This window comes from Triturus cristatus, chromosome 11 (genome assembly GCF_964204655.1).
Source record: "Triturus cristatus chromosome 11, aTriCri1.1, whole genome shotgun sequence".
NCBI lineage: Eukaryota > Metazoa > Chordata > Amphibia > Caudata > Salamandridae > Triturus > Triturus cristatus.
In genome coordinates this window covers 283,601,841-283,627,787 of record NC_140594.1, presented here as the reverse complement: position 1 = coordinate 283,627,787, position 25,947 = coordinate 283,601,841, and the positions used below count along the sequence as shown (strand labels likewise).

Genomic DNA, 25,947 nt, shown 5'->3' with positions numbered 1-25,947 from the left:
ACACTGCTTATAAACTCCATATCGTGTTCCAATTTCAGAAATACATAGGTTTCCTTGATATCCATTTTTCCTCCTGGACCTCTCGGCTGCCTTCGACACCGTCTTCCACCACACCCTACGCACACGCCACCACGACGCAGGGATCCGCGACAAAACCCTGCACTGGATCACCTCCTTCCTCACCGGCAGAACCCAGAGAGTCCATCTCCCCCCATTCAGATCCGAAGCCACCACGATCACCTGCGGCATACCCAAAGGATCATCCCTCAGCCCGACCCTTTTCAACATCTACATGGCCCCACTCGCCAACATCGTCCGAGCGCACCACCTCAACATCATCTCATACGCCGATGACACCCAGCTGATCCTCTCCCTCACCAAGGATCCGGCCACCGCCAAATACAACCTCCACGAGGGAAGGAAGGCCGTCGCAGAGTGGATGATGACCAGCCTTCTGAAACTGAACTCTGACAAGACAGAGGTCCTCATCCTCGGCTCCACCCCCTCCGCATGGGAAGTTTCCTGGTGGCCGGCCACGTTGGGAGCTACCCCGACACCCACCAACCACGCACGCAACCTGGGGTTCATCCTGGACTCAACGTTCTCCATGACCCAGCAAGTCAACGATGTCTCCTCCTCCTGCTTCAACACCCTCCCCATGCTCCGCAAGATCTACAGATGGATCCCCACCGAAACCAGAAGGACGGCCACCCAAGCCCTCGTCAGCAGCAGGCTGGACTACTGCAACGCCGTCTACGCGAGAACCACGGCCAAACTCCAGAAAAGACTCCAACGCATTCAAAATGCCTCCACACGCCTCATCCTCGCAATCCCTTGCCACAGCCACATCACCACCAACCTGAGAGACCTGCACTGGCTCCCGGTCAACAAGAGGATCACCTTCAAGCTCCTCACCCACGCCCACAAAGCATTCCACAGCGCCGGACCAGCATACCTCAATGAACGACTCCCATTCTACACCCTGAACTGCCAGCTACGCTCCGCTGACCTCACCCTTACCACCATCCCATGCATCCGCCAAACGACCCCCGGTGGCAGATCATTCTCCCACCTCACCGCCAAGACATGGAACACCCTCCCCATCCACCTGATACAGACCCAGGACCTGCTGACCTTCAGGAGACTTCTTAAGACCTGGCTGTTCGATCAGTATCTGATTCATCCCCCCCACCCCCCTCCAAGCGCCTTGGGACCCTCATGGGTGAGTAGCGCGCTCAATAATTGTTTTGATTGATTATATTTTACCAAATTAATTACTGTATACCAGGTACACAATGAAAATGGCAAGGTGCAACACAGTTTTTGGCGCTGGGTACCTCGGGTTCTTGGTGAACATACAAGCCTCATATAACCCCGCAACCAGAAGGGTACCATGGACATAGCGGTATATAGCTTTCAACAATCTACCATAGTTAGAACTTACAGGTGAACATGTAGGCCCAAATGGCTATTTTTCAACTAAATTTAAATATTCTTTTATTTCAACTGTTACTTTCCATAGAAAAACCTTGACGGATCTCCACAAATGACACCTTGCTGTTTTCAGAATTTTGTCTACTTTTCAGAAATGTATAGCATTCCAGGACCCATTATTGGTTTGACACCCATTTCTACCACTAACTGGAAGGAGGTTGAAAGCACACAAAATAGCAAAAATAGGCTATGTCCCAGTAAAATGACAGAACTGTGAGAAAAGTTTGGTTTTCTGAAAAAAGTCTGCCTGTTCCTGAAAGCTGAGAAGATGTTTTTTTTTAGCACCACAAACCCTTCGTTGATACCATTTGCAGGGAAGAAACCAGATGCTTATTCTGAAGCACTTTTATCCCATTTTCCCCCAGAAAAAACAAATTTAGCTATAGTTTGCCTAATTTCTCAGTCCCCTGGTACCTTTAGAATCCTCAGGATGTTGGAATAAAAGGATGCAAATTTGGTGTGGATACCTTATGTGGACAATACGTTATGGGGGCCTAAGCACGAAGTACCCCGAATTGTCAAAAAAAGGGCGTGGCATGGGGTGGGGAAACTCCTGGCAGCAAAAGGGTTAATAGTTCTAGGTTTATAATAAATATTTTAACTTATTTGACATATACATGTTAAAATGTGTTTAATTTAAAAAAAGAAGAAGAAACTTTATTGTTTTTCCTATACTGTCCCTCTAGGGAGAACTCAACAGTGGAAAATAACTACTTATATTTGAGAGGTTACTATTAGTAACTTTATACACATACATCCTGTTGTTGGGGGCTCCACTGTGGGCTGTATATATGTATGTCTATACTTGGGTGTAAATTTACACTTGGAAATAGTGAATAGCAGAATAGTGTAGATTTACCCCTAGGTGAATCAGATTTACACATGAGGAAATCTACACATGTAAATTTGTGAATCAGGCCCATTCTAGTGAACAGAATCTAATACTTCTGACCTTTACTCTGCATTCTTAGCAGCCCATGTTGTAAACAGCATCAATGGTTAATTTAGTTTTTTTCGAGACAGAGTCCCTAAAACTTGAGGCAATAAAATGCAATATATATAATAAAAAAAGTTAATTAATGCATTAAAAATATAACAATTAAGGACATTTTACAATAAACAATTCTCAACAAAGATCATAGTAACACCCAACACGTGCCCACTATATATAAAAACAAGAGATAAATAAGGACTATGAATGAGCATTGCCTGTCGAACTCTTTTCAGTAAACTATAATTTACTTTTTAAAAGGTCTCCTTGAATTCAATGCAGACAACAAAAAGCGTGAGATGGCAAATACCTCCTGTCTTGTAATATCAGTTTTAAATAACTCCAAAGAATAGGTTACACTTCATATAGCCTTAATGAGCAGCTATTGCGGAAGCCATTTTGTCCTTGCATTAACATAAACCAGCCCAAAGAACAAAAAGGGCACTTCATGCTCCACCTGGTCTGGACAAGTATTTTTGATTGTAAAGGCACGCTACCATTTGTATGTAACATTATTCAATAGTAGAACTCCTAGCCTAAATTTGAAGCATAAAGCATAATCTTGGTGGTTTTGAGGCCATTGGCTTAGACTTTGACACTCGGTCACCCAACCCCGCCCCCTCCATAAAAAGCTACCTAAAACTAACAGGGGAACCTACTTAAGTCATAAAAACGGGATTCGAGTTCCAATCAAGTTCTTCCAAAGGTCTCAAAGCACCAGCTTTTCAGCAGTTTCACATATTTGGCATTGCAACAGGCTAATCTATTGATGGCCAAGGCCTGAGTCACTGAGAACTGGTCAGACCTTGATTAGCTATTATCCCCACCTGCAGTAACAACCACCACCTCTCCACACACCAGTCATTTTACAGTATTTTGCGACAACAGCCGTGGGGAAGCCACCTCTGATGCCTCTGTATCATCTCAGTTATCTTCTCCTGCCAGGCCCAGCGTGCCATCCGGTTCCACTTCAATGCGTGGCGGCACTCCATCTTAGGTCATCCCCCATTTATGCCTTTCCGCTGACCCGCTGAGTCTATTTATGGGCTTCCCCCCAAACACCTCCGCCTGACAGCACCCCCTCTCTGCGGCCCAACCAGTCCCATGCTTCCTCCGGGAGCCAAAGAAATGTAAGCGGCCTCCCTCCAATACGTTCAGCATACACTGCATATTAAGTGATCGGAGTTCCTACTTAACGGACAGAAATGACTTTCGTTGGGCCTGCACCACGCGGGTGTAGTCTGGGAAGACCCGTATCGTTTACCCCTCGAATCTAGGGTCTCTGTGCTTTCTGGCCCATTGCAGTATTGTGTCGCAGTTTCTATAGTTAAGGATTTTGGCTATTATAGCACTTGGGGGGCCCCTGGATGGAGGCCGTCGCGTCAAGGCTCTGTGGGCTTGTTCTATCACGGAGAGGTTAGATAGTGTCCACTCCCCTATTAGTCAGGTGAGCCATTGCTCCAGGAAGACTTCCGTCGCCTCTCCCTCAGGTCATCGGGGAACACCACAAATCTTAGGTTACAACAGCAAGATCTGCCATCCACGTCTTCAAGGTGTTTCTCAAAGCACATAGCCTCCTCCGACAGGTTGTGCACTGTGGCCGTCAATGTCTTCACTTCCTGTGTCAGCGCCTGTACCTTTCCTTCAGTCTCTTTGGAGAGCTTTGAGATCACCCAGAGATGCGAGCTCAGCAGGTTCACCCCAATGGTGATTGTATACATTTTGTGTTCCAGGACCTGTTTGGAGGCCTCAATCGGTGTCAGAATTTGAGCACCTGAGGATTCCGCTCCAGTTGTTGGAGGTGTGCATCTCTCCTCCACCCCGGTCACATTTGGTGTTTCTAGCTCTCATAAAGTGGTCCATACACAGTTGCTGAAATTCCCTCTCAGCCTTCCCACGCATCATACTGGATTCCTCGACCGGCACGGTGCCCGACAGATCAGGGGGTTTACAAATGCACCACAGGTCCCCAGTGTCCGGTCACCACTTTCAGCCGGTCCCAGGGCTTCCCCACAGCCAACCTCAACATGTCACTCTCAGCGGGGATTGGGAGTGAGGAGGTCGGAGCCTCACGTCTCGGCCTCAGGTCCGGGGAGCCCTGCAAGGGCCCCCCCCCGTACCCAAATGATAGGACCAGGCCTTCCACGCCAATTCACCCATTGCAGGCTCCCCCGCGCGGCCCTTTCAGGATGTGGGCCACCCTGCAAAAATTCTGGGTGGGGGAGCTCCAGTAGCACTCATGTTTCCAAAGAGGATGGGTCACACGCAATGCCACTCTCTGTGACTCTCCCCCTTCTCAGAGTTCGGGGAAAGAAATGGCACAGCGTTGTCCACTGCTCACATGAACATCCCCCCGTCTGCTCGGCATCGCATCAAGCGAGAGGGGATCACAGGTGATGGAGGCAAAGGGTTGAGTTCTCTGTACCCCTTGCTCACTGTCGCAGTCGTGTGAGCCTCTGCATCAGTACTCATTTGGGCCCACTGCTTCAGGCTGTCAGGCTAGACCACTCCAACTAGGCTGCTCCTATTGTTGTCAACCTGTACATTGGGGAGGGAGGGGGAGACGTCCCCTGTTTGTGTCTCTTTGGCACCCCCGTTTCCCAGAGAGAGCCGGCCCAGCCACTTTGGGCTGAAAAGGGAGCCAAGGCCCACTTCTAAGGGCGCTGCAGGGAGGCCAAGATCAGGGCAGGCAGCAGCTCCCACGCAGGCCACCCGATGGAGGCCTGCTGCTGCTAGTTTCTCTGCTCCACCTGTGTTCACCTGCCCAGTACAGTCTGTCCTCGACTGCCGTCGGTGCGGGCTGGCATCTGGTTTAGGCAACTCCGGCAGCAGGCTGCAGAGTCAAGGCCTCACAGGGGGGCCAGGCTTCTACGCCGCCATCACGCGGGCCACCCTCCTCCAAACCCACCGGCCCGCTGCGGCAGCTCGCTCTCCGCTAGCCTCTCACCAGCTGCCGCGGGCCCAAGCAGGCAGGTCCTCTGCGGCCTCCAGCAGTGCACAGCCACTGCAGGCTCAGGTAACGCCCCGTGCCTCAACCTCAGAGCCCGCTATTCTGCAGCTGGGCCCGCCTCTTCTAGCATTGGCCCCGCAATACAAATACTGTTTGGGGGCTTCTCCGAGGTCACCCACAAGATGGTCCTCCCAGCAGGAATTAAGGCAACGCAGAAGTATAGATTTACGGAGGATTTTAGAAAATTGTTGCAGGATGCTGGGGGGAGCTCTCCCCGAGCACGTCATGTTGGGCAACTAGCTTGGCCACCCCCCACCCGGAAATACAGATTATTGTGGACCTGTACAATAATCATGTTTCAAATCCTCTAGCACCTCATAGATTACATATTGACCTTTTAGTCTTACTATCTCTGGGGGGCAAATGTACAAATGGAGTAACTTGGTTATCCAACTAGAGTTAAATAGCAACTTAAATCCCGGAACATCAGTGGTAAATAACATAACACAAAGAAAATACTGTCCACAAGTAATTGACTTAGTGAGAATCCAGAGAAAAGGACTCGCATGTCCCACCCCTCCGATTAGTGAGGAAATAAATGTAAATACCGAACACTCACCAACATCAGAACCTCCTTTCCTTTCCGTCATCCACTGCCCTGAAGTCCAGAATGTTTTTGGGTCCCGTGAAATCAAATGGTTATAAGCCTCTTCCAAAATACCAGACTTACCCAATGTCTAAAAAGAAAGGGACATGGAGTGAGCAAAAAACATAAGAATCAAAAATCAAAAGTGAGCGTGAACTGAAAAACGGAGAAAGCGTAAAATACATAATAAGGGTACATGAAAGAGCAATGGGACGATAAAGAGCATACGAGCAGAAAAGTAAAATAGGAAACAGAAAAGGGGCAGTAAATTAGAGTAGCCACGTATTTTCTTTAATAACTATCATATTTCTGCATCACCTCTGTACCTCTGTGAGGGCTTTAATATATTGAGCAATAGAGACATATCTGTTAGCATGCATTTGTCTCCTGAGATTTTAAGTCGTACACTTGTAACACTTTCAAGAACAAATTCGTACTTCTAGATTAATAACTAATTTAAACTCGGTGGGCTGATCACAGTATGTTTTGCTTGCGGCTGTAACTTGCCCTTAGTTGCAAATAATGCTTGATTTGGTACACTGTTTTACCCCTATATCATGAAAGTGGGTTTCAGGCAGCAGTACCTGGTTTCTTTGTCCATACATAACGAGATCAACAAAAACACAGGACAACAACGTAATGTAATACCACAACAACAAAACAACCTGTCACCACAATTCAGTTACAAAATACAGCCCACCAACATAAAGCACATGCATGGAATGACAAAACACATCCAAACAGCAATACACAGGTGCGTGGCCAAGTGCGGAGAGAAGATGGCCGCATAGCGAGTGAGCTCCGTCACCCGTCGTCGTCCCGATCTATCCTGAATGGCCATCCGATTTACAGATTTCCAGTTCTCAGCGGCGGAGCGCTAGCAGAGCCCAACCCGCTTACCCCGACTCCTTGGGTGGGTCTGTAGCCTGAGGACTCGGAGGGTGGCGGCCTGTGGCAGAGCTCAAAGCCGGGACCCACAGTTGATGGTCTGGCCGTGGAGGCATCTTGGCGGCCTGGGGGTGGCGCCACGAATCCGGGAGGAGCGGCAACATCCTCAGAGCCGAGGAGCCCGGCGAACGTTTGGTACGGGCAGCGGAGGCGGCGTGTGAGCCCCACAGGCACTCCGGAGATCTCCCCGCCCCTCGACAGCAACCGCTGCAGGCGATTCACGCCCCGGCCGCGAGATATGAAAATGGCGGCGGCGCGTCTTCCTCATAAAATCGGACCCTGCTGGTTGCCGCATCTCAGTGGAGGCAGTAATTTCCTAACTGCATAAACAAAATACAGGGACAATGAGACGGCTGTGCTCCTGATCGGAGGGCTGTCGGTGAACTGAGCACACAGATGGGGGTGAGTGGCGGTGTGACTGAGAGTGGGGCCCCCTATAGGCTGAAGTCCATCAACCACCAGACAGTGATGGGAGACCTGGGTTAAGGAGCAGACTGGGCACTCACAACGAAAATACTCTTGCTACTCTATGACGCACCCTTCAGCGGTGGCCTGCACCCCAGCTGTCGGGGGTGAATGGCCAGGAACTTTCCCTCAAAGATGTCATTGTAGCCATCTCTGGTGTTAAGACCTCCTTGGAGCATAAAATGGACACTATGGCCATTGACATAAACCTTATTAGGGCGGACATGGGGAAACTAAATGAAAAAGTTAAACAGGTGGAAAAAACAGCGGGCAGTTTGGTGGGAGACATCGCACAGCTAAAAAAAGAGGTCAGGGACCTTCGGGACTCTCGCACTTCTTCGGACCTTAAGCTGGATGACTACGAAGGCCGTCTTCGTTGAAACAACCGCCGCATCCTGGGAGTTCCCAAGAGGTCGGAGGGGCAAACCGCGAACCTCTTTGTAGAGGAACTCATTCTCAATCATTTGAAACCTAAAGGCCTCAGTAAATTCTTTGTGATCGAGCGAGCCCACAGGGTCCCGGGTGGCCGACCCAGGCCGGGCGCTCCCCCACGGCCCATGTTGGCTCGGGTCTTAAACTTCCGAGATAGAGACGTTATCCTCCAAAATTCCAGGGCAGGCGCCCCTCTCCGTTATGACAACGCCAACATCTCCTTCTTCCCGGACTTTACACAAAGAGTGCAGAGGCAAAGGAAGACATTCCTAGCGGTGAAGCGAGACCTGAGAGAGGCCTAAAATACTCTATGCTATTTCCAGCACGCCTCCGGGTAGAGGCAGACGGAAAAGTGTGTTTTTTTGATCAACCGGAGGCGGAGTGGATGGAATATAGGGGCGTTGGGAGCCAAACAGATCGGGGAGCCAGGGACACGACGGGGGCGCAGCCGCCCTGAGGAGGGACTCTCAATGCAGGCAACTTTCTAAAGAATGCAATGATACAGTGGGGTGCTTGGGGGGGGGGGTGAGGGCTGCGCTTCGCTCAAGAGACTGGTAAATTTCTACTGTCTTCAATTCATGATGGCAACCGATAATGTAACAAATTATCTGCCTGGGGTGGGAGTACGGGGGCCGCTCCTCCTCCCCGGGATTTTTCTTTCTTTGAACTTAGTTAGGGCGACAGGCACTCTGCAAGATTTTAATGGGCAGTTCAGAGCCCAGAGTGCAAGGCAGCAGGGAGGGGGGATGTTGGGGTGGGGTTTTGAGTTGGAGGGTTGGGTGGTTTTTGTTTATGATCGGCACAGTATACGAGTGTTTCGGCAAAAGTCCTAATGCAAAGATGGCAGCAAGGGAATGTTGGCGGGTCCATGGTCATGTCAGAGATAATGGGAATAGGGATGTAGAGATCCGGAACTTGAGCGTGGCTGGATCAGGAGACAATAGCAACCGGAAGATGGCGATCCAAGATATCGAGTATCTTTACAAAGATGGGTGATAGAGAGATTAAAGTTCTGAGTTGGAACGTGAATGGGTTAGGGGATAAAATTAAGCGAAGTATAGTACTCCAACATATTAAAAAACATTCCCCGGATATGGTCCTACTGCAGGAAACACACTTAGTTGGCAATACCTGCAGAGCAATGTACAGGGGAGTATACAAAATGATTGGTCACGCGGGATTTACATCAGGTTCTAGGGGTGTGGGCATAATGATGAAAAACACTTTCCCCCTGGCAGTGAATTCCACATGGACAGATGATCGTGGCAGATATGTGGGGGTCACCGGGATGTGGGAAGGCCGCTTGATCACCGTTATGTCAGTTTATGTTCCCCCGGGTCTTCAGAGTACCACGTTTACTGATTTGGGTATGGCTCTACTCACGGTGCCTGAGGGACTTCTGATGCAGGGGGGGCGACTTTAACGCGATCGTCTCCGGGGAGTTGGATAGGTTTCCTCCCCGGGAAATGGGGCGGGCTTCCCGCTGGCTGCCTGACTTCCTAGATCCATGAGTCTAGTGGATAGCTGGAGACTTCGCCACCCAGAGCAGTTGCAATACACTTTTCATTCTGGAGCTCACCACAGCCTCTCTAGGCTGGACTACTGTCTAGTACCCGCTGCCCAAGCCACCTACATACATACCATCAGCCACTTGGCCAGAGGCATTTCTGATCATTCCCCACTTTGGATCCAGCTCCGTTTGAGCCTGGGATCGTCGGGGAGACTGGCCCCAATTAACCCCTGGTACCTGCGGAACCCTAAGATCCGTAAAGGCCTTCTCAAGTCTATAGACGAATATTTCACCAACAATGTGGGCTCAGTGAAGTCCGCCCAGTCTTTATGGGAAGCATTAAAAGCGGTAATCCGTGGGCAGGCTTTATCGCTGATATCCGGTTCCAAGAAGGATAAACAAAAAGACATTGTTGAACTTGAGACAGAGATTTTTGGTCTGGAGGGCGAACTGGAATTGGGGGTGACACCGGACAAGTTGCATCTACTAAGCTTAAAGCAACATGATTACAAAATGCTGCTGACGGAGAGAGCCAAAGCTCTTAGTAGAGAGCAGCAGGGCAGGCTATATGATTTGGGAGATAAGGCCGGGAAATTAATAGCTTGGCTAGACAGGAAGGAATGGGCAAGCCGTCTAGTGCCGGTACTTAGATAAGAGGGAGGTGTCCTACTCACGGAACCGCAGGAAATAGTGGACAGATTTGCAGAACACTTTCAAACGGTATACACTACCATTTCCCCCCAACTCGGAGGCGGACTCCCATGAGATGCTTCGGGATATCGAGCTTCCTTGTCTCTCCCCTGAGAACCGAAAATATATGGATAGTCCCCTAACAAATGATGAGGTCGCTCTGGCGATTCGCTCCTTAAACTCAGGAAAAGCACTGGGCCCAAATGGGCTCCCTATTGAACTTTATAAACTTCGGCCAGATAAATTGGTCCCCCACTTAAAGTCAATGTTCGAGGAGTCTAGGGAGGTGGGGGTGTTACCCCGGGAGCAGAGGCTAGCCACCATTGTCACCATCCATAAGGAGGGAAAGGCTGCGACGGACTGTGCCTTATATAGGCCCATATCACTTTTGAATGCAGAGCCCAAAATTTTGGCTAAACTATTAGCTAATCGATTGACAGAGGTGATCACAACCCTAATACACCCTGATCAGTCTGGCTTTATGCCCCGTAGAAACACCGCCCTTAACTTGCGAAGAGTACACAGGGTAATAGATGGAGCCCGCACTCTTCAAGAACCAGCGGTGATTGTATAATTGGACGCAACAATTGCGTTTGACACCGTGGAGTGGCCCTATCTGTGGGCAGTTCTGGCCAAGTTTGGGTTTGGTCCGGAATTTATCCAGTGGGTACGTCTACTGTACTCCGCACCTCTGGCACAAGTGGTGGTGAACGGGAAGGTATCGGCCTCATTCCCACTTAGTCGTGGGACGCGTCAGGGCTGCCCGCTGTTCCCTCTTCTTTTTGCTCTGGCCTTGGAACCCTTTGCAGCTTGGATTCGTTGGGAACCAATGATATGAGGACTGAGGTGGTCCCCCGGGTGGGAAGATCGTATTTCATTATACGCCGATAACATCTTGCTCTATCTGGCCTCACCGCAGAAATCCCTAAAGGTGGTTCTCGATATTCTGGCAGTCTTTGGGAGGTTCTCGGGACTCAATATTAATTGGGGGAAATCCTGATTATTTGCGCTTAGTAGGACCCCTCCTGTTCCTACCCGAGGATGTCAGATACAAGTTAGTGATAGTGGGTTTAAATATTTGGGGATCTTAGTCTCCCTCGACCCTTCAGGTCGATATGTTCGCAACCTGCCCCCCCCCCTCCAAAAACTCAAGAGCGACATTGCCCATTGGAGGAAGCTCCCCACCTCGCTCCTGGGTAGGGCCGTCCTTTTCAAAATGATGGCCCTGCCCAGATTCCTCTACGTCCTGCAAAATACACTGGATGTCGTCCCAGCAGCCTACTTTAGGGAAATCAAGCGCCTGCAAAGAGACCTATTGTGAGACGGAATACCTCGAATCGCATTAAACAAGCTAACGTTAAGCTGGTATGACGGGGGCATTAGTCTCCCGGATATTAGGAAGTACTACTGGGCCTCCCAATTGGCAGCTATTAACCATGGCATGTTCAGACGCATAGATGATCCGGGGTATGCTATGGATAAATGGATCCTACCGGATGGGAACTACAGTAGAGCTCATTATTCCCGTCCCGGGAGATTTCAGTTGTCGGGCCCTACAAAACATTCAGTTAAAATCTGGCACGAGGCCACAAACTCTCTGGGATGGAGAAACAAGTCAACTTTAGCCACCCCTCTGGGACGCGGAGAAGCTGGGCCATTTCAGGAAAACGAAGGGGTTTGACAGGTGGGATCTCATTGGAATTTCGGCTATCAAGGATATGTGGGGGAAGGGTGGGATCAAGACCTTCTGGGAACTTCAGGCTGAATACGAACTGGCAGACGTGGAAAGGTTCCGCTATATGCAGGTTCATCATGCGCTCAAGTCCGCGTTACCAACGACGGTAGCCCGCCCGGAGGCCTCCCCGCTAGAGAATAGGATTCTGGATGGTCTCCTCCCCAAGAGAACGATTTCTCTGATATACAAAAAGTTGGTCAATCATATGGCAGATCCTCTTCAGGCTCTGAGAGAAAAGTGGGTCCAGGATGGGATAGAAATGGATGATGAGGACTGGCAATCGGCAATATCCTCTCCCAAAGTAGTGGCGATCCCAGCGAGATTAAGGCTAGTTCAGTTGAAAATCCTTCACAGAATATAAATATCGGGGGCCCGATATGGGGTGGGCTGCCACGGGGGAATGCAGAAGACAATGTGGACTTACTGGCACCTACATGCACACTATCTGGGAATGCACATATATTAGCTCATATTGGCTTCAGATACATGACATAATTAGTGAGGTATTACACATCACTCTCCGACCGGATGCAAGGAGATGCCTACTAAATATATGGGAGCCTACAGATTTGAATACATCGCAGACTCAGTGGGCCAGTCTTGGATTTATGCTAGCTAAACGTAACATCGCTCAGCTATGGGGAGCAGCACACCCACCCACTCTAGAAGACTGTGAAAGAAATCTTGATTGGTGCATGTTTAGAGAAAAAACGGTGTATCTGGTAAGGGGATGCCCCAAAAAGTGGTCGCGAGTCTGGGGCCAATGGAATAACTATAGAGGGGAGATTTGTATACCACCCTGTATTGAGGACCGGGAAGACCCTGACTCCCCGTAACGCTCCCTAAGATTAGAATTAATGCTTGACCCTTTAAATGTGTGAAATGTGCTAGCTGACTCGCCCGATCTTCTGTAATGTTTGATTTGCCGATGTTTGTTAATAAAAAGAATTTAAACAAAAATAAAAAAAATAAAACAGCAATACACCAACATATCAGCACACCAACAGGACTCAATGACAACACAGATAAACAACACAAAACAATATAACAGAAAAACACTTCAACAATACAATAAAACACATCACCATATACAATACAACAACGCAACTCAACAATTACGCACCCCTTTCGCAGACAAGTTTAACTTCTGGGATCTTCCAGCATTCTGCCGGTTGACCATAACGGTGGATCTTACAGCTTGGAGGGAGGGGTTTGTTTGACTCTGGGAGATGTGTACCCCAATGAAACGTTCCGTACGTCTGAAGCAGCTCAGGAGGCCTTTGATGTCGGTCAGGGCCAGTTCCTACAATACGCAAGTATTGTGGATATAGTCCAGGATATCTGGCTAATATCTGTATGTCCCCATCTCCTTCAGCATGTTTAGGGCACTACTGGAGTTTGGTGGGGGTGGACATTTGACATCCCAACTGTACAGGGCCAAGATTGCTGATGGGCTGAAGACCGCATTTCACCCTAAACTGGCCTGGGGGTAGGAAATCAGTACTTTACTGAATAAGGCGCAGTGGAGGGGTATTTGTGCACTGGTTAAAGAAGGGAGCTGTAACACCTGGTTTAAATTGGTACATTTCAATTACATACACTGTACATATCTCACTCTGGTTTTGTTGCACACAATAGACCCTTCCAAGATGGACTGATGTCCTATGTGTTGGGGCAGCCCTGCTACATTCCTCCACCGTGGCATTGCATTGCCCCAACGTGAGTAATTTCTGGAACCTAGTCGTCAAAAGATTGGAATATATCGAGGGTTTGGTGCTAGTTGCGGAACCGACCAAATGTCTTCAGGGAAACATCATGAAACAAAAGGGTAGGAGAAATGGAGTGGAAATGTATGTAATCGGCACACTACTGGAAAAACAATGGTTGCCATCTCGTGAATGGGTCTCTTAGGACCTAGCGAACAGGGATGGATGAAAGATGTTAAAGAATTGAGGGTTGGCAGAGGAGATCCGTCTTAGTCAGTGTAGACGGGATGAAAGGGTGATCGATGATTTGCTAATTTGGGGCCTACTCCTGGCGGGGTTTGAAGAAACAGGGGAGGGACACGAAGACCACTCGTAGGACGCAGATGCTTGAAAACAAAATTATTTTTTATTTTTAGCCGTGGGTGATGGGATACTTTTCTGGAGAGAAACGGCTTGGACAGTACTTACTAAAGGAATGTTTTTTTCTTGTCCTTATTGATTCATTTGTATGGAATTCCTGCTGTTATACAACACATGTGGAGGGATGGCTATTTTCTTACAAATAGTTCATGGTACAGCTTTTGAGAAGTATTGTATGTTAAAATGCAACAAAATAAAATATTTAAAAAATATATATTAAAATGAAAAACAATAACATTTTATCAAAACATCATATCAGCGAGACAATACAAAACACAACAAAATGTCAACTTAGCACAACACCCCTTCAACTAGCTTGTGTTTTGTTGGTGTGTTTTAATTTAGTGGTAGTGTGTTTTGTGCTGCGGTCCTTTTTGGTTATTGTTGTATTTTTTTTAGTTTTCTTTACAAATTTCAAGAAGCACTACCACACTCTCCAAAAAGCAGTACATTTCATTAATTACAGTCAAAACATACACCACTTTCTACTGAGGGTCAGGGGCACACTAACCCCAGTTTCTACAACACCTGAAGACACTTCAGCAAAAAAACATAAAAACACAGCCATGCCACAAAGTAACGCTTCCCAAGCTCCAAGATATTTGGTCACTGCCTGTTATTGTCATTTCTGGAAATTCAAGAAAGTAATTTTTTTTTTTTTCTGTCCCAAAATGATGGACATTACGTTACTTTGGCTGCGAGATATTTTATAGCAGTAGTGTTCAACTTCGATTCAGGAGTGGCAGATCCTTGGGACAGCCTCAAAATACCCACTTAAGATAAATGTACACCGAATTACTCTAGATGGAAATCAGTACAATAATAATTAGGTATCCTGATAATCACACATTCATCCAGCTCTCTTTGACCTGGTCAACTATTTTATAAATCCATATGCTTATTAAATATTCCCCCGCCAAAGGCATGGAATCCAGTTTAAATAAAACGGACGCTTCGTTTTTGGAAGACCAATTTGGTAACATTTTCTACAGCCAGTGGAGCTTATTTTAACTCTTGCACATCTGACCTCGCCAGCACTCTGACTCCATCCACAGATGGCTCCTTAGTCCTATCCTGAACTCAACATCCACCACCACATTGGCCTCACTATATTTGACAGGGTCTGATCGCAGGCAGATCTAACGACAACCCTCCAGAGACAAACCCACAACGGCAAAAGTATATCTGCAGGAAACTGCACTAAGAGGGCAAGTAATTGGTGGACGTGCCCTTTATAACATCTCTCACCTCTATCAGAGGCAACGCCAGTTGTATATCAATCAATGAAACGTGGTGAACTACCTTTAAGGGTAAGTAACTTAGATGAATAAAGTTGTAAATATGTTGGCGACATAAGAGGAGCTATTCCTTACTGGACACAGGTTTCTTGGGGCCAGCTTGAGTTCCTAGTTCCTGGTAGCACAACTGGTGTATGAAGCATGCACAGAGTAACAGCATTTAGTCCTGAGAGCACCACATTTTCACAAGTATGTGCTGGCAGCCCAACAATAATTGGTTGAGATTAAAATACCTCACTACAAAGACTTTTTGAGCTCAGAACTCTGATTCACAAAATCAAACGGCATGTCACTGCGAAAGTATTTTTGACTAGTTGCCAAACACGATACCAGCCAGAAAATTATTTTCCTCTAGTAAAAGGGATTTTGCGACCAACTACGTAATGTAAATATAAGGAGTGGTGAAAGGAGCATTCCCCTTCTAATTTGGAGTCACCAGGGGATGAATTAATGGCTAGTAATAGTAACCGCTGTCGCTGCTCATTACTCAGATATCAACACCTGCATTGGGGTGGTATGGGATTCACAAAAGGAAAGCTGTTTCCATGGGACAGCTTCTCGTTTGGGAATCGTGTCAGATGGCCTTAAGGCTGGTGGAGGGGAGCGGAGAGCCTTCTGCTTTCCCAAACAGAACCCTATCTCTTTCTTTAATGCAGCACCTGTTTCTTTTATGTACATGGGCTGCTTCAAAAATATATTTCCTATTTGGAAAGCAAATGTAGAGGTGGGGGTCTCTTGCTAGCCATCATCCCTGCATATGCATCCGTTCATGGGGGAGGGGTGAAGGGCAAAAAAGGTGGTCTGACCTACCTTATTAATATTCATTAGGCTGATCCTTTTGAGACTCCCTGCCAATGGTACATTTGTGCTCTAACCTATTAGTACATTGGTTGTATCACAAATTACATCTCAGTTCACAAACCTCTCCGTGTGCAAATTGCACATCCATGATTTGTGACACGTACAAAATGTCTAGACTTGCATTCATTCTGTAAAAGGAAATGGACTAAGCAGGTATAATTAAAGAGACTGAAACCCTACTGCCATTAGATTGAAGTGGTAGGAATGGAATTCAAGAACATCTCAGATAGCAGATAAAAGAGCAAAGTGTACAAGTGTAGAGAGTTGGGTTTGTGGTGGAGTGTTATACTACAGTCCCTCGAAAACATACTGGGAAGTGCTTCTAGAGGTCGATGCCTTTGCGCTGACATTAGTGGAAATCTGGGCACTACATCCGTCTAGTCCATTTGGGAGGCTCTTGAAATCGTTTGACAAGAGAACATGATCTACTGGCCAGAAGGAGGGGGAAACTGTACAGAGGAATTTTCAGTTACAGCTGACCAAAAAGATCTCCCTCTTTGATGCCTCTAATAAATGGCAAAAATGTGTCAGTGTGTGTTTTCTTTTGTTGCAAACTGACCTACAGATGTGTATTCCTCGGCTAAAACCAACATTATACTGTCTTGGAATGATTGCTTGGGCAGTTCCTCACGTTGAGGTTCCGCTCTTTTCCTGTTGCAAAGTTTCATATTACTCCACCTTCTTATTTTTCTTCCCCTGTACGAGTCGCCGACCCTACAGACCTGCCGCCTCCCCGTCCTCTCTGTCCAAGGGAGTTCTTCACACAGGAAGCCCTACAGTGCCCGGGTTGGGCACACTGACCTTAATGGCCCCAATGACCGATCTTCATGTCCTAACTTGGAATGTTAAGGGCATCCAGACACTTTCTAAGCGCTATGCCATCTATGCCTATTTACAGCGTCACAAGACGAGTGTTGCACTGTTACAGGGAACGCACCTAGCAGCCGCTGAAGCCACACGCTTGCACCGGAGTTGGCGTGGTCAGATATACAGCACCAATTAATCGTCCATGGCTAGAGGGGTGATGATATGGGTTAAGGCTGGGGTCCCGTGGGAAGAAAAGGAAGTTCTGATGGACCCAATGGGGCGGTACGTCCTGATCAGCGGCAGACTGAACGGCCAACCGATTCTGCTGGGCTCCTTATACGCCCCCAACGTTGCTCAGGGCACCTTTTTGAGTGATCTCTCAGAGATATTGCTTCGATGGAGGGACGTCCCATGGCTCCTGGGCGGGGATTTTAATGCAGTACTTGATGTTTCCCTTGACCGTTCCTTTACCCCCCCTTACTAGTACTACGGCTTCTTCCAACACTCGCCTTTTAAATACATGGCTAGGGCACTGGGCCCTTTCAGATGTTTGGCGGGAACATCATCCTTGCTCCGGGGTATACTCCTTCTATTCCCCAGTCCATAAGCTAGAAGTACGCCTTGACCGAATGCTAGTATCCGCAGCCCTCCTCCCCTTGATACAAGCGACCGATCATAACCCCTTGTTGATGCATCTGGCCTGGGAGGCACCACCCCCACTGGTTCCAACCTGGAGCCTGCAGACCGCAGCCCTGGAAGACCCCTCTTCCGTAGCTCGCTGGAGGCAGCAATAGCTAACTATTTTGCGATTAATACCGGCTCCACAGACTCGATCCTCACTGAATGGGAGGCCTTTAAGGTGGTGGTCAGGGGCCATTGTCTGGGACAGACTTGGAGTATTCGCAGGCAGTTAGACACCTCGTTGACCCACATATAGGGACGGTTACTCCTAGTCAAGTCGCAAGCTGTCACCAACCCGGCAAGACAGCGACATCTTGATGCTGCCCATACCGAACGTGCGACACTCCTAGACCGCCTGCGCTGCCATAACTATTTAGTACATTCGATCTGCTCCCACTCGACCGCGGACAAAGCCTGGAGACTACTGGCCTATTTGATTAGACAGGAACATCCCCAGCGCCCCATACATTTCTTACTTAACGACCTCGGTCGGAAGCGTAGCAACCAGAGAGACATTCACACGCTGATGACTGAGCACTACACTCGTCTGTATGACACCCTACTGACAGGTAACACCCATGACGTGGGATCCTTCCTGGACACAGTGGAGTTACTCACTCTGACGGTGGACCAGTCCATGGAGCTGGACTCCCCTATAGTGGAAGACGAAGTGCGGGATGCGCTGCGTGCCTTGTCCTTGGGTAAAACTCCAGGGCCGGACGGTCTTCCAACGAAATTTTTCAAAGCCTACGCAGAACATTTGTTACCGCAGCTACACTCGATGTTTTTGGAGGCAATCTCGGATGGAACCTTACCCCCCCCTCCATGCGTACCACTAATGTGGTGTCTTTGTTGAAACCTGGTAAGGATCCCACATCGCCTGGTTCCTACCGACCGACTGCTATATTAAATTCGGATTATAAGATCCTGGCACAGGTCCTGGCCATCCGACTGACTCCGTTAGTCCCTGATTTGGTACACTCTGACCAGAATGGCTTTGTTCCACAGCAGAACACGGCCCTGAACCTGCGCCGCTAGTGGCGGAATATGCCCCAACCACCTGGCCGTGTTACGGTTGCATGATATTAGATTTCGAGAAGGCCTTCAACTCGCTGGCCTGGAACTTCCTATTTGCTGCCCTGGTTCGTTTTGGAGTCGGCCCCTACTTCCTCAGCTAAGTCCAACTGTTATATTGTAATCCGTCGGTTCGGGTTCGGACGGGCCCATATATTTCCAATCCGATTTGAGTACGGAGTGGGACCCGGCAGGGATGCCCGCTATCCCCGCTACTATTTGCGTTAGCGGTGGAGCCGCTGGCGGCTCATATCCGCGCGCACGTTGATATGGGGATAGAACTAGGCGATGGCATACACACCCTTTCGCTCTACTCTGATGACCTGTTAATATATGCCAGGGATCTTCATGATATTTCCCCTTCCCTTGATCGAGCCCTTAGCCTTTTTGCGCGAGCCTCCGGGCTGAGGGTCAACCCAACAGAGTCCATACTCTTCCCCGTTCCTGGGGTATACTCCGGATCCAGGCTACACACTCAGCCGGGGCACCGGTGGCCTGGTGCACTGACCCTTTTCGTTACTTAGGTGTTCGGGTTTATTGCACCAAAGCCGACCTCTTTGACGGAAATGTTGTCCGGGCTACCACGGCAATTCGATCTCAGATGAATTTCTGGAAGACTCTCCTGTTGGCAATCACTGGTAGAGTCACACTGGTTAAAATGGTGGTTCTTCCCCCACCTCCTTTATTATTTTGCCACACTACCCCTCATCATCTCCCTCCTCTTCTTTAAGCAGTGGGAAAGAGTAGTACGAGATTTCATATGGGGGACTTCACGCCATAGAGTGTCCATGGGAAAGCTTTATCTGCCAGCTGAGCTGGGCGGACTCGCGGTGCCCAATTTTGAGCATTATTACCTGGCCTCCCAGCTGCAATGGGTCGCCAGGTGGATGTCCTCCCGTTATCTACTAGACACGGCCTCTCTGCAACCCCCGCTACTACTAACAACCCTACTACAGATTTTCCATCCCTGATCCACACTTAGACCTCCAGATATTTTCCTCCTCACTGTAGCACACAAATGCTTTCGCAGGTGCCTTTTCCTCACGAGAGCCACCATTCCATACGCACCTGCCATCCCACTTTTGGGAACTCCACAGGGGGACACCTACACAACGGCAGCGGACTACATTACTGGACCTCGGAGGAGATACAAAATGTGGGGGACCTCTTTCAAGAAGGCGCTCTTATTTCATTCCAGGACCTCACAGTAGGGGAAAATATACCTCCTGGGCAGTTCCTAATACACGGAACACTCATAGCCTCATTAGCGTCCAAATGGGGTGCGCTCGCCCAGGAGCCCCCCATACACCATACGTTGCAGTACCTTCACGTGATGGGGAGAGGGAGACATCTCACGCGCTGGTTCGCATCCTCACTTCGACAACACACGGAAACAGACCTCACTCGCCTTCGGCTTCACTGGTAGGAGGCCCTGGGTAGAGCGTTTACTGATAGGGAATGGATAGCTGCCCGTAGCGATCCGGCCTGCATCCCATGGAATCAACGATTCCGACAGATACAATTTTCCATACTGCATCAAGCCTACCTTACCCCAGCCCAAATAAACAGGTACTTCCTCTGCATAGTTGCGGCTTGCCCCCTCTGCCAGCAATTGGATGCCAACTTGATACATATGCTGTGGGGATGCTCAGTCCTGACTGACTACTGGCACACCGTGACAACTACCCTCATAAGCTGCACAGCCCGCACCATTCCCCCAACCTGGGAGGCCCACGTACTGCACCTCTTCAGCAGAAACAAGAAATATAGAGCTGCCACAAGGTTTCTAGACCTAAGCCTAATAACAGCCAAACGCCTGATCACCAAGCGCGAGAAATCCCGCCTCAACCTCTTGCTTGGCACTGATCCTTATCCAACTGGGCGGAGGGTGCGGTGCTGCGCAGAGAGGACCTGCTTGGCATTGGTATGTTCCCTCTGGCACCTCAACGGGATGCGATGGTCTCCAAGCTTTCGGGGACAGACACAGGATCCCTGCCTACATCACAGAGGACTATCATTCAGGGTGCCACCCACACTGACGCGATTCCGGACTAACACCGACACCCAGGCTGCCACTGCCCTTCTACCTCAGAACCCCGCTGCCACTGAGTCTTAGAGGTGTTTTTAGGTCCTCTAGCAAATTTAGCTATGGCGGCAGGTCTTGCGCGACTCTATCCTACCCTTCATTCGCTTTTGTTGCCCTATGTCCCCGGTTACGTTTGAACTGCACTGCTCCTGCATTACTCGCACATTACTCAATGCTGTGATTTCTCAGCACCACCCTGTCTTTCTTGGGATATTTTCCACTAGCTTTGATGTAATTAATGCACACTGAATTTTCATCATCATGTAGTTATTAACCAGACTGTACCCTGTCGCTGGCAATCGATTTTTTCCCCCCCCTTTTTACCATCTGTTGCGTGAGTGATGCCCTACCTATATATCTTGCGGTTTTTGTTCTTCTCATAATACCTAATGCCGTATCTTGTACGCACCACTCCGCCTTTCTTGGGACATTGCCGCAAGCTTTGATGTAATTAATGTACCCAGAATTTTCATTGCCATGTTGTAATCAGACAAAGTGTACCTAGCTGCTGGCAATTCATTTTCTCCCCACTCCCTTTTTTTCTCATCTGTTACATGAGTGCTATTCTGACTATGTTTTATTGACCAATGTGCAAAAACAAACAAAAAGGTTAATAAAAAAGATTTGAACAAAAAAAAAAAAACAATATTTTACTATTTTCTTGGTTAATAGTTTGCTTGAGCTTTTGAAGCAATCTGCCTTTTATTTTCCACTCATTATAGAAATTGTTCTGATGTGCTGTTATGATGTGAACCACAATTCCTCAGCAAGTGGGTGTGGAGATAGGAAGTCCTTAAAACCCTCTGGGCTTATCGCATCACACCGTGCAGCAGTACTGGCCACAGCCCCTTTGAACTAATGAGAGGTAAAGCTCCTTTGTCAATGGACAATGTAGGGTGGTTGATGGCTGCTAAAAGAGATCTTTTGGTCGGCTGACCAAGTGAGGTCCAAGTTGGTGGACGCACAATCCGGAAGCAAGAACCAGTACGACAAGAAACATGGTTGCAGACCTGCCACACTTAATGCTGGGGACATGGTCAGAGTTAAGAGGAGTGGGCCCACTAGCAAGGGGACAAACTAGTGCGTGCAACCTTTATAGGTAAGGTGTTTTGCAACTCCAACACTCCAACTCCAACACTGAATCGTGCAACCCTGCCCAGGGTAGAGCACTCAGTGCTTTATCGGATGAGGAAGCTGACTACGAGTCCTATCCCACTGAAAGCGATGTACATGCCTCATCCTCACTACCCATCTCTACTCCCATGAAGGGTACCCCTGTTCCCAGAACCAAGAGTAGAGTTGGAAGAAGGTTGGTGCCTCCATTGAAACTCTTGGATTATATTTGTGAATAATATATTGTTTTCATGCCATTACTGCTTTATGCACAGGCAATGTTATTATTTGCCCTATCTATCTCTCTCTCTCTCTCTTTTCATCCCTCTCTGTTCCCTCATCTCCTATGGGGGGAAGATGTGTTGCGATCTTTACCCTTATGTCTGCCCACGGACACCGTATTGTTCAATGCTCCCTGTCACCAGCTGTCAGTTCTAGAATGTTGACAGACGACAGCTGGTTACTTATGGGGCGGCTGTTTCCCCGCAGCTCCGCACCTCTGTGGAGCCTGTGTTGGTGTTTCTTCAATAAAGAAGTTTTTCACTCCAATTATTAATACATTGCTTTATTCGGTACAGACTGATTAACAGACACCCTCTTCAATCCTAAAGGAGAGGACTAACACAAGACCATGCCTCTAGAAATTGTGTATCATCGTAGTGAGCAGGGAGGGGGATCAATGTAAGCTTTTAAAGGCTCCTTCAGTGATGCCGTGGTTTTGCGACTCCGGGTACTCGAAGGCAGCATTTGGTTGGAAAATTGTGTGATCAACTCGTGCTGCACCCAGAGTCTTTAGGGCAACAATACAGCCCTCTGTAAGCCAGCTTTACTGCCAGTACTTCCTGCCTCCACCACAAGGATGCCCAACACTGCGGCAGAGGCACCTCCCCTCCAGATATGTGACGGTCTAAGATCATGAGTGCTTCTTTTGTTATAAGGTCACTTTGCTGTGTTTTAGACTGTTCCACAGCAGTGTTCCCGTTCCTGAATTTTGTGAGTTTGGAGGCTTTGACAGCTTCAATATGGCAAGAGAATTCAATCCCTAGCACCTGATTTTGTAGGAATTTCTGTAAAATATCTCACGTGTACTCACTGTCAACTAGTGGGTTTATTCCCAGTATTCTGAGGGTCCTTTCTCTAGAGGCTCCACTTTGGTTTCTAATTGCATGAGAGAAGGGACAATGCATTGTGCATATCAGTCACGGACTCATGAATCAATCTAGAATCTACATTTTTTTTAAAAACCTTTTTTAGTGTTTTTATTGCTACAATCAAAATTTAGCATAGTTCGTTCCGTAGACATACAGTAGAAGTGCATTTCAGCATTTATTATCATTACATCCCTTCTCACAGTTTTGGCTAGATAAACTTTAACATACAGTAACATTACATACATGGATTCTATACATCCCCGTCCGACTCGGTCCCCGACACCCCCTCCAGCTGCTCCTCAGGGGGCTCGCAGGTATATCCCCTAAATGCATTCCATGCCCCCCACACTTTGTTCCATTTACGCGGACACCCACGATTAATGTATACTGTTTTTTCAGTTACATGGTTACGTCCAAGTCTTTATACCAGGCTGTGATCGTCAGTAGCTCCTCCGAGCCCCATCTCTGCGCGATGTTCCGCTTAGCCACCATTATTCCTAGCGTAGCCCATTCCTGTGCCTGACGCGTGAGATCATTCGGACCCCAAACATTTAACAGGCAACTTTTGGGCTCCGGCATAAGTGATTCCCCCACTACCTGAGATATTGTCCTCATAACTCTAATCCAGTAGTCCGCTATTCTGGGACACTCCCACATTGTGTGGAAAAAGGTCCCTTCGTCCCCACAGCGTCTCAAGCAATACGGATGGGAAGCTTTCCCTATTCTACAGAGGGTGACTCTAGTATAGTAACTGCGGTGCAATACTTTAAGCTGTACCAACCTAAGCCTTGAGGATATGCTCACCTCCCGTGGGGATGCCGTTGCGTCCTGCCAGTCGGTATCGTCTAGTTCCCCAACGTCTCTGGATCATTTTCCCCCCCGAGTGCTGTGGTGGGATCTGGTAAGTTGTTGATTAGCTTACGGTAGGTAAAAGAAGTGGCTCGCTTTTGCATATGGTCTGTAAGTAGTCTATCTTCTAAGGGGGTGGCCTCTGGGACTCCTGTACCCGTCGGAAGGGCGGCTTGTAGTGCGTGTTTTACCTGTAAATAGCGGAATATTTCCGAGGGTGCCAGGTCATATTGTTACTTAAGACATTCAAATGTGATTATTTCTCCTTTGCGCCACATGTCGCCCACCGTGGAGATGCCAATCGCGTCCCATTGCGCAAAACCTTTACTGTTCTTGAGTCGTCCCAACCGTTTGGTATCCTACAGTGGAGTGAGTTGGGTTATAACACCCCGCCAGCCTAATATAGCGTGTGCCTTGCACCATAGAGTGATTGTGTGTTTTGTAGGTCCAAGTAAAGAAGGGGGTCGTTTCTCGTTGTATAGCGCTGAGATTATACCCTCCGCCCTCAATTTGTGTCTATCGGCTTTAAAGGCGGGATCCGTTTGCGGGGCGTGTATCCACTGATTGATAATCTTTAATTGTGCTGCCCAGTAGTACAACTGTATGTTTGGGAGCGCTATTCCCCCGTCGTACCACCCCTTCACCAATTTACCCTGCGCAATTCGCTCCGGTTTGTTTCCCCACAGTAAGCTGGAAACCTGCGCTTTTATCGTTTTGAAATAGCCTGGGGGTACCAGGAATGGTGCGTTCTCAATAGCGTACAGGAATCGAGGAAGCGCCATCATTTTAAAAAGTGCCGCCTTTCCTAGGAGTGTCAACGGCAGTGTTCCCCAGTGTATCACATCTCGTTTAAAACGCTCCAGAGGGGGCACAAGATTCCTGTTATAGAATTCACCCGAGTGTGCAGTGATATAGATTCCCAAATATTTAAAAGTGCCCTTTGCAACTTTTAGTAGGCAATCCTTGGGGAGCTGAGGCGGTGGTCCGCACAATATAAATAGAACAGATTTGGACCAATTGATGGTATATCCAGACGCTCGACCAAAAAGCTCACATATATTGAGGAGCGCCTGAATAGAGCGACTGGTAGAGGCCATATATAATAGCACATCATCCGCGTACAGTGAGACGCTGTCCTCCCACTCAGCTGTCCACCTAAGTCCCCGAATCATTGGCTCCCATCTGCTCCATGCCGCAAGCGGCTCCAGTAAAAAGAGCAAACAGCAGTGGTGACAGAGGGCATCCTTGACGTGTGCCTCGTGAGAGTGGGAAGTCCCTGGAAATATGACCATTGGCCGTTACATGCGCCACCGGGTTGGTGTATAGCAAGCGAATCCATGCACAAAATTTGGGGCCAAAGCCCAAATGAGTAAGCACTGCAAAAAGGAAGGGCCACTCCACCATATCGAACGCCATTCGAGCATCCAGGGAAAGGATAACTGCCGGCTCTTGCAAATATGGTATGCGGGCCATCACTCCATGCAGTCGCCGCAAGTTTAACGCCGTATTTCTGCCCGGCATGAAGCCAGACTGGTCTGGATGAATCAGTCTCTCTAGATGCGGCGTGAGCCGCATCGCAAGAAGTTTTGCTAGGATTTTTGCCTCTGCATTGATTAAGGATATGGGACAGTAGGAGGTTCATTCCTCGGGGGGCTTTCCAGGTTTTGGGATCGCTACTATAGTGACTACCCGCTGATCTAATGGGAGCTCACCGTTTTGGAGGCTATCACGATACATGTTTAGCAGGTGCGGGGCTAGTGTTTTGGCTGTTTTTTTGTATATTTCTACCGGTATACCATTAGGCCCCATTGCCTTCCCCGATTGTAGCAACCCGATCGGCAGCTGCAGCTCTGCAACCGTAAGATCAGCCTCGAGCTCGAGGGCCTCCTCTGGTGCGAGTTTGGGCATGGCGATATCTTTGATATAGGAATGCACCTCCTCTGTAGTCATAACGGACGTCGGCGTGTAGACCTGGTGGAAGTGTCGCGCCACATCACGCTTATCCAGCCATGCCAGAAGTCTTCCAGCCTTGTCGCCGGT

The 25,947-nt window shown here is 48.4% G+C and overlaps 1 protein-coding gene across 1 annotated transcript in view; it reads right to left on the bottom strand.

Moving 5' to 3' along the window:
• LOC146784046 (acyl-CoA dehydrogenase family member 11-like) overlaps positions 1-25,947 on the bottom strand; it is a 502,630-nt gene that overhangs the window by 336,205 nt on the left and 140,478 nt on the right. Inside the window, exon 5 of the mRNA XM_085635447.1 lies at positions 6,055-6,172. Within this exon, the coding sequence (XP_085491573.1) occupies positions 6,055-6,172 (118 nt within the window). The remainder of the gene's footprint in view (positions 1-6,054; positions 6,173-25,947) is intronic.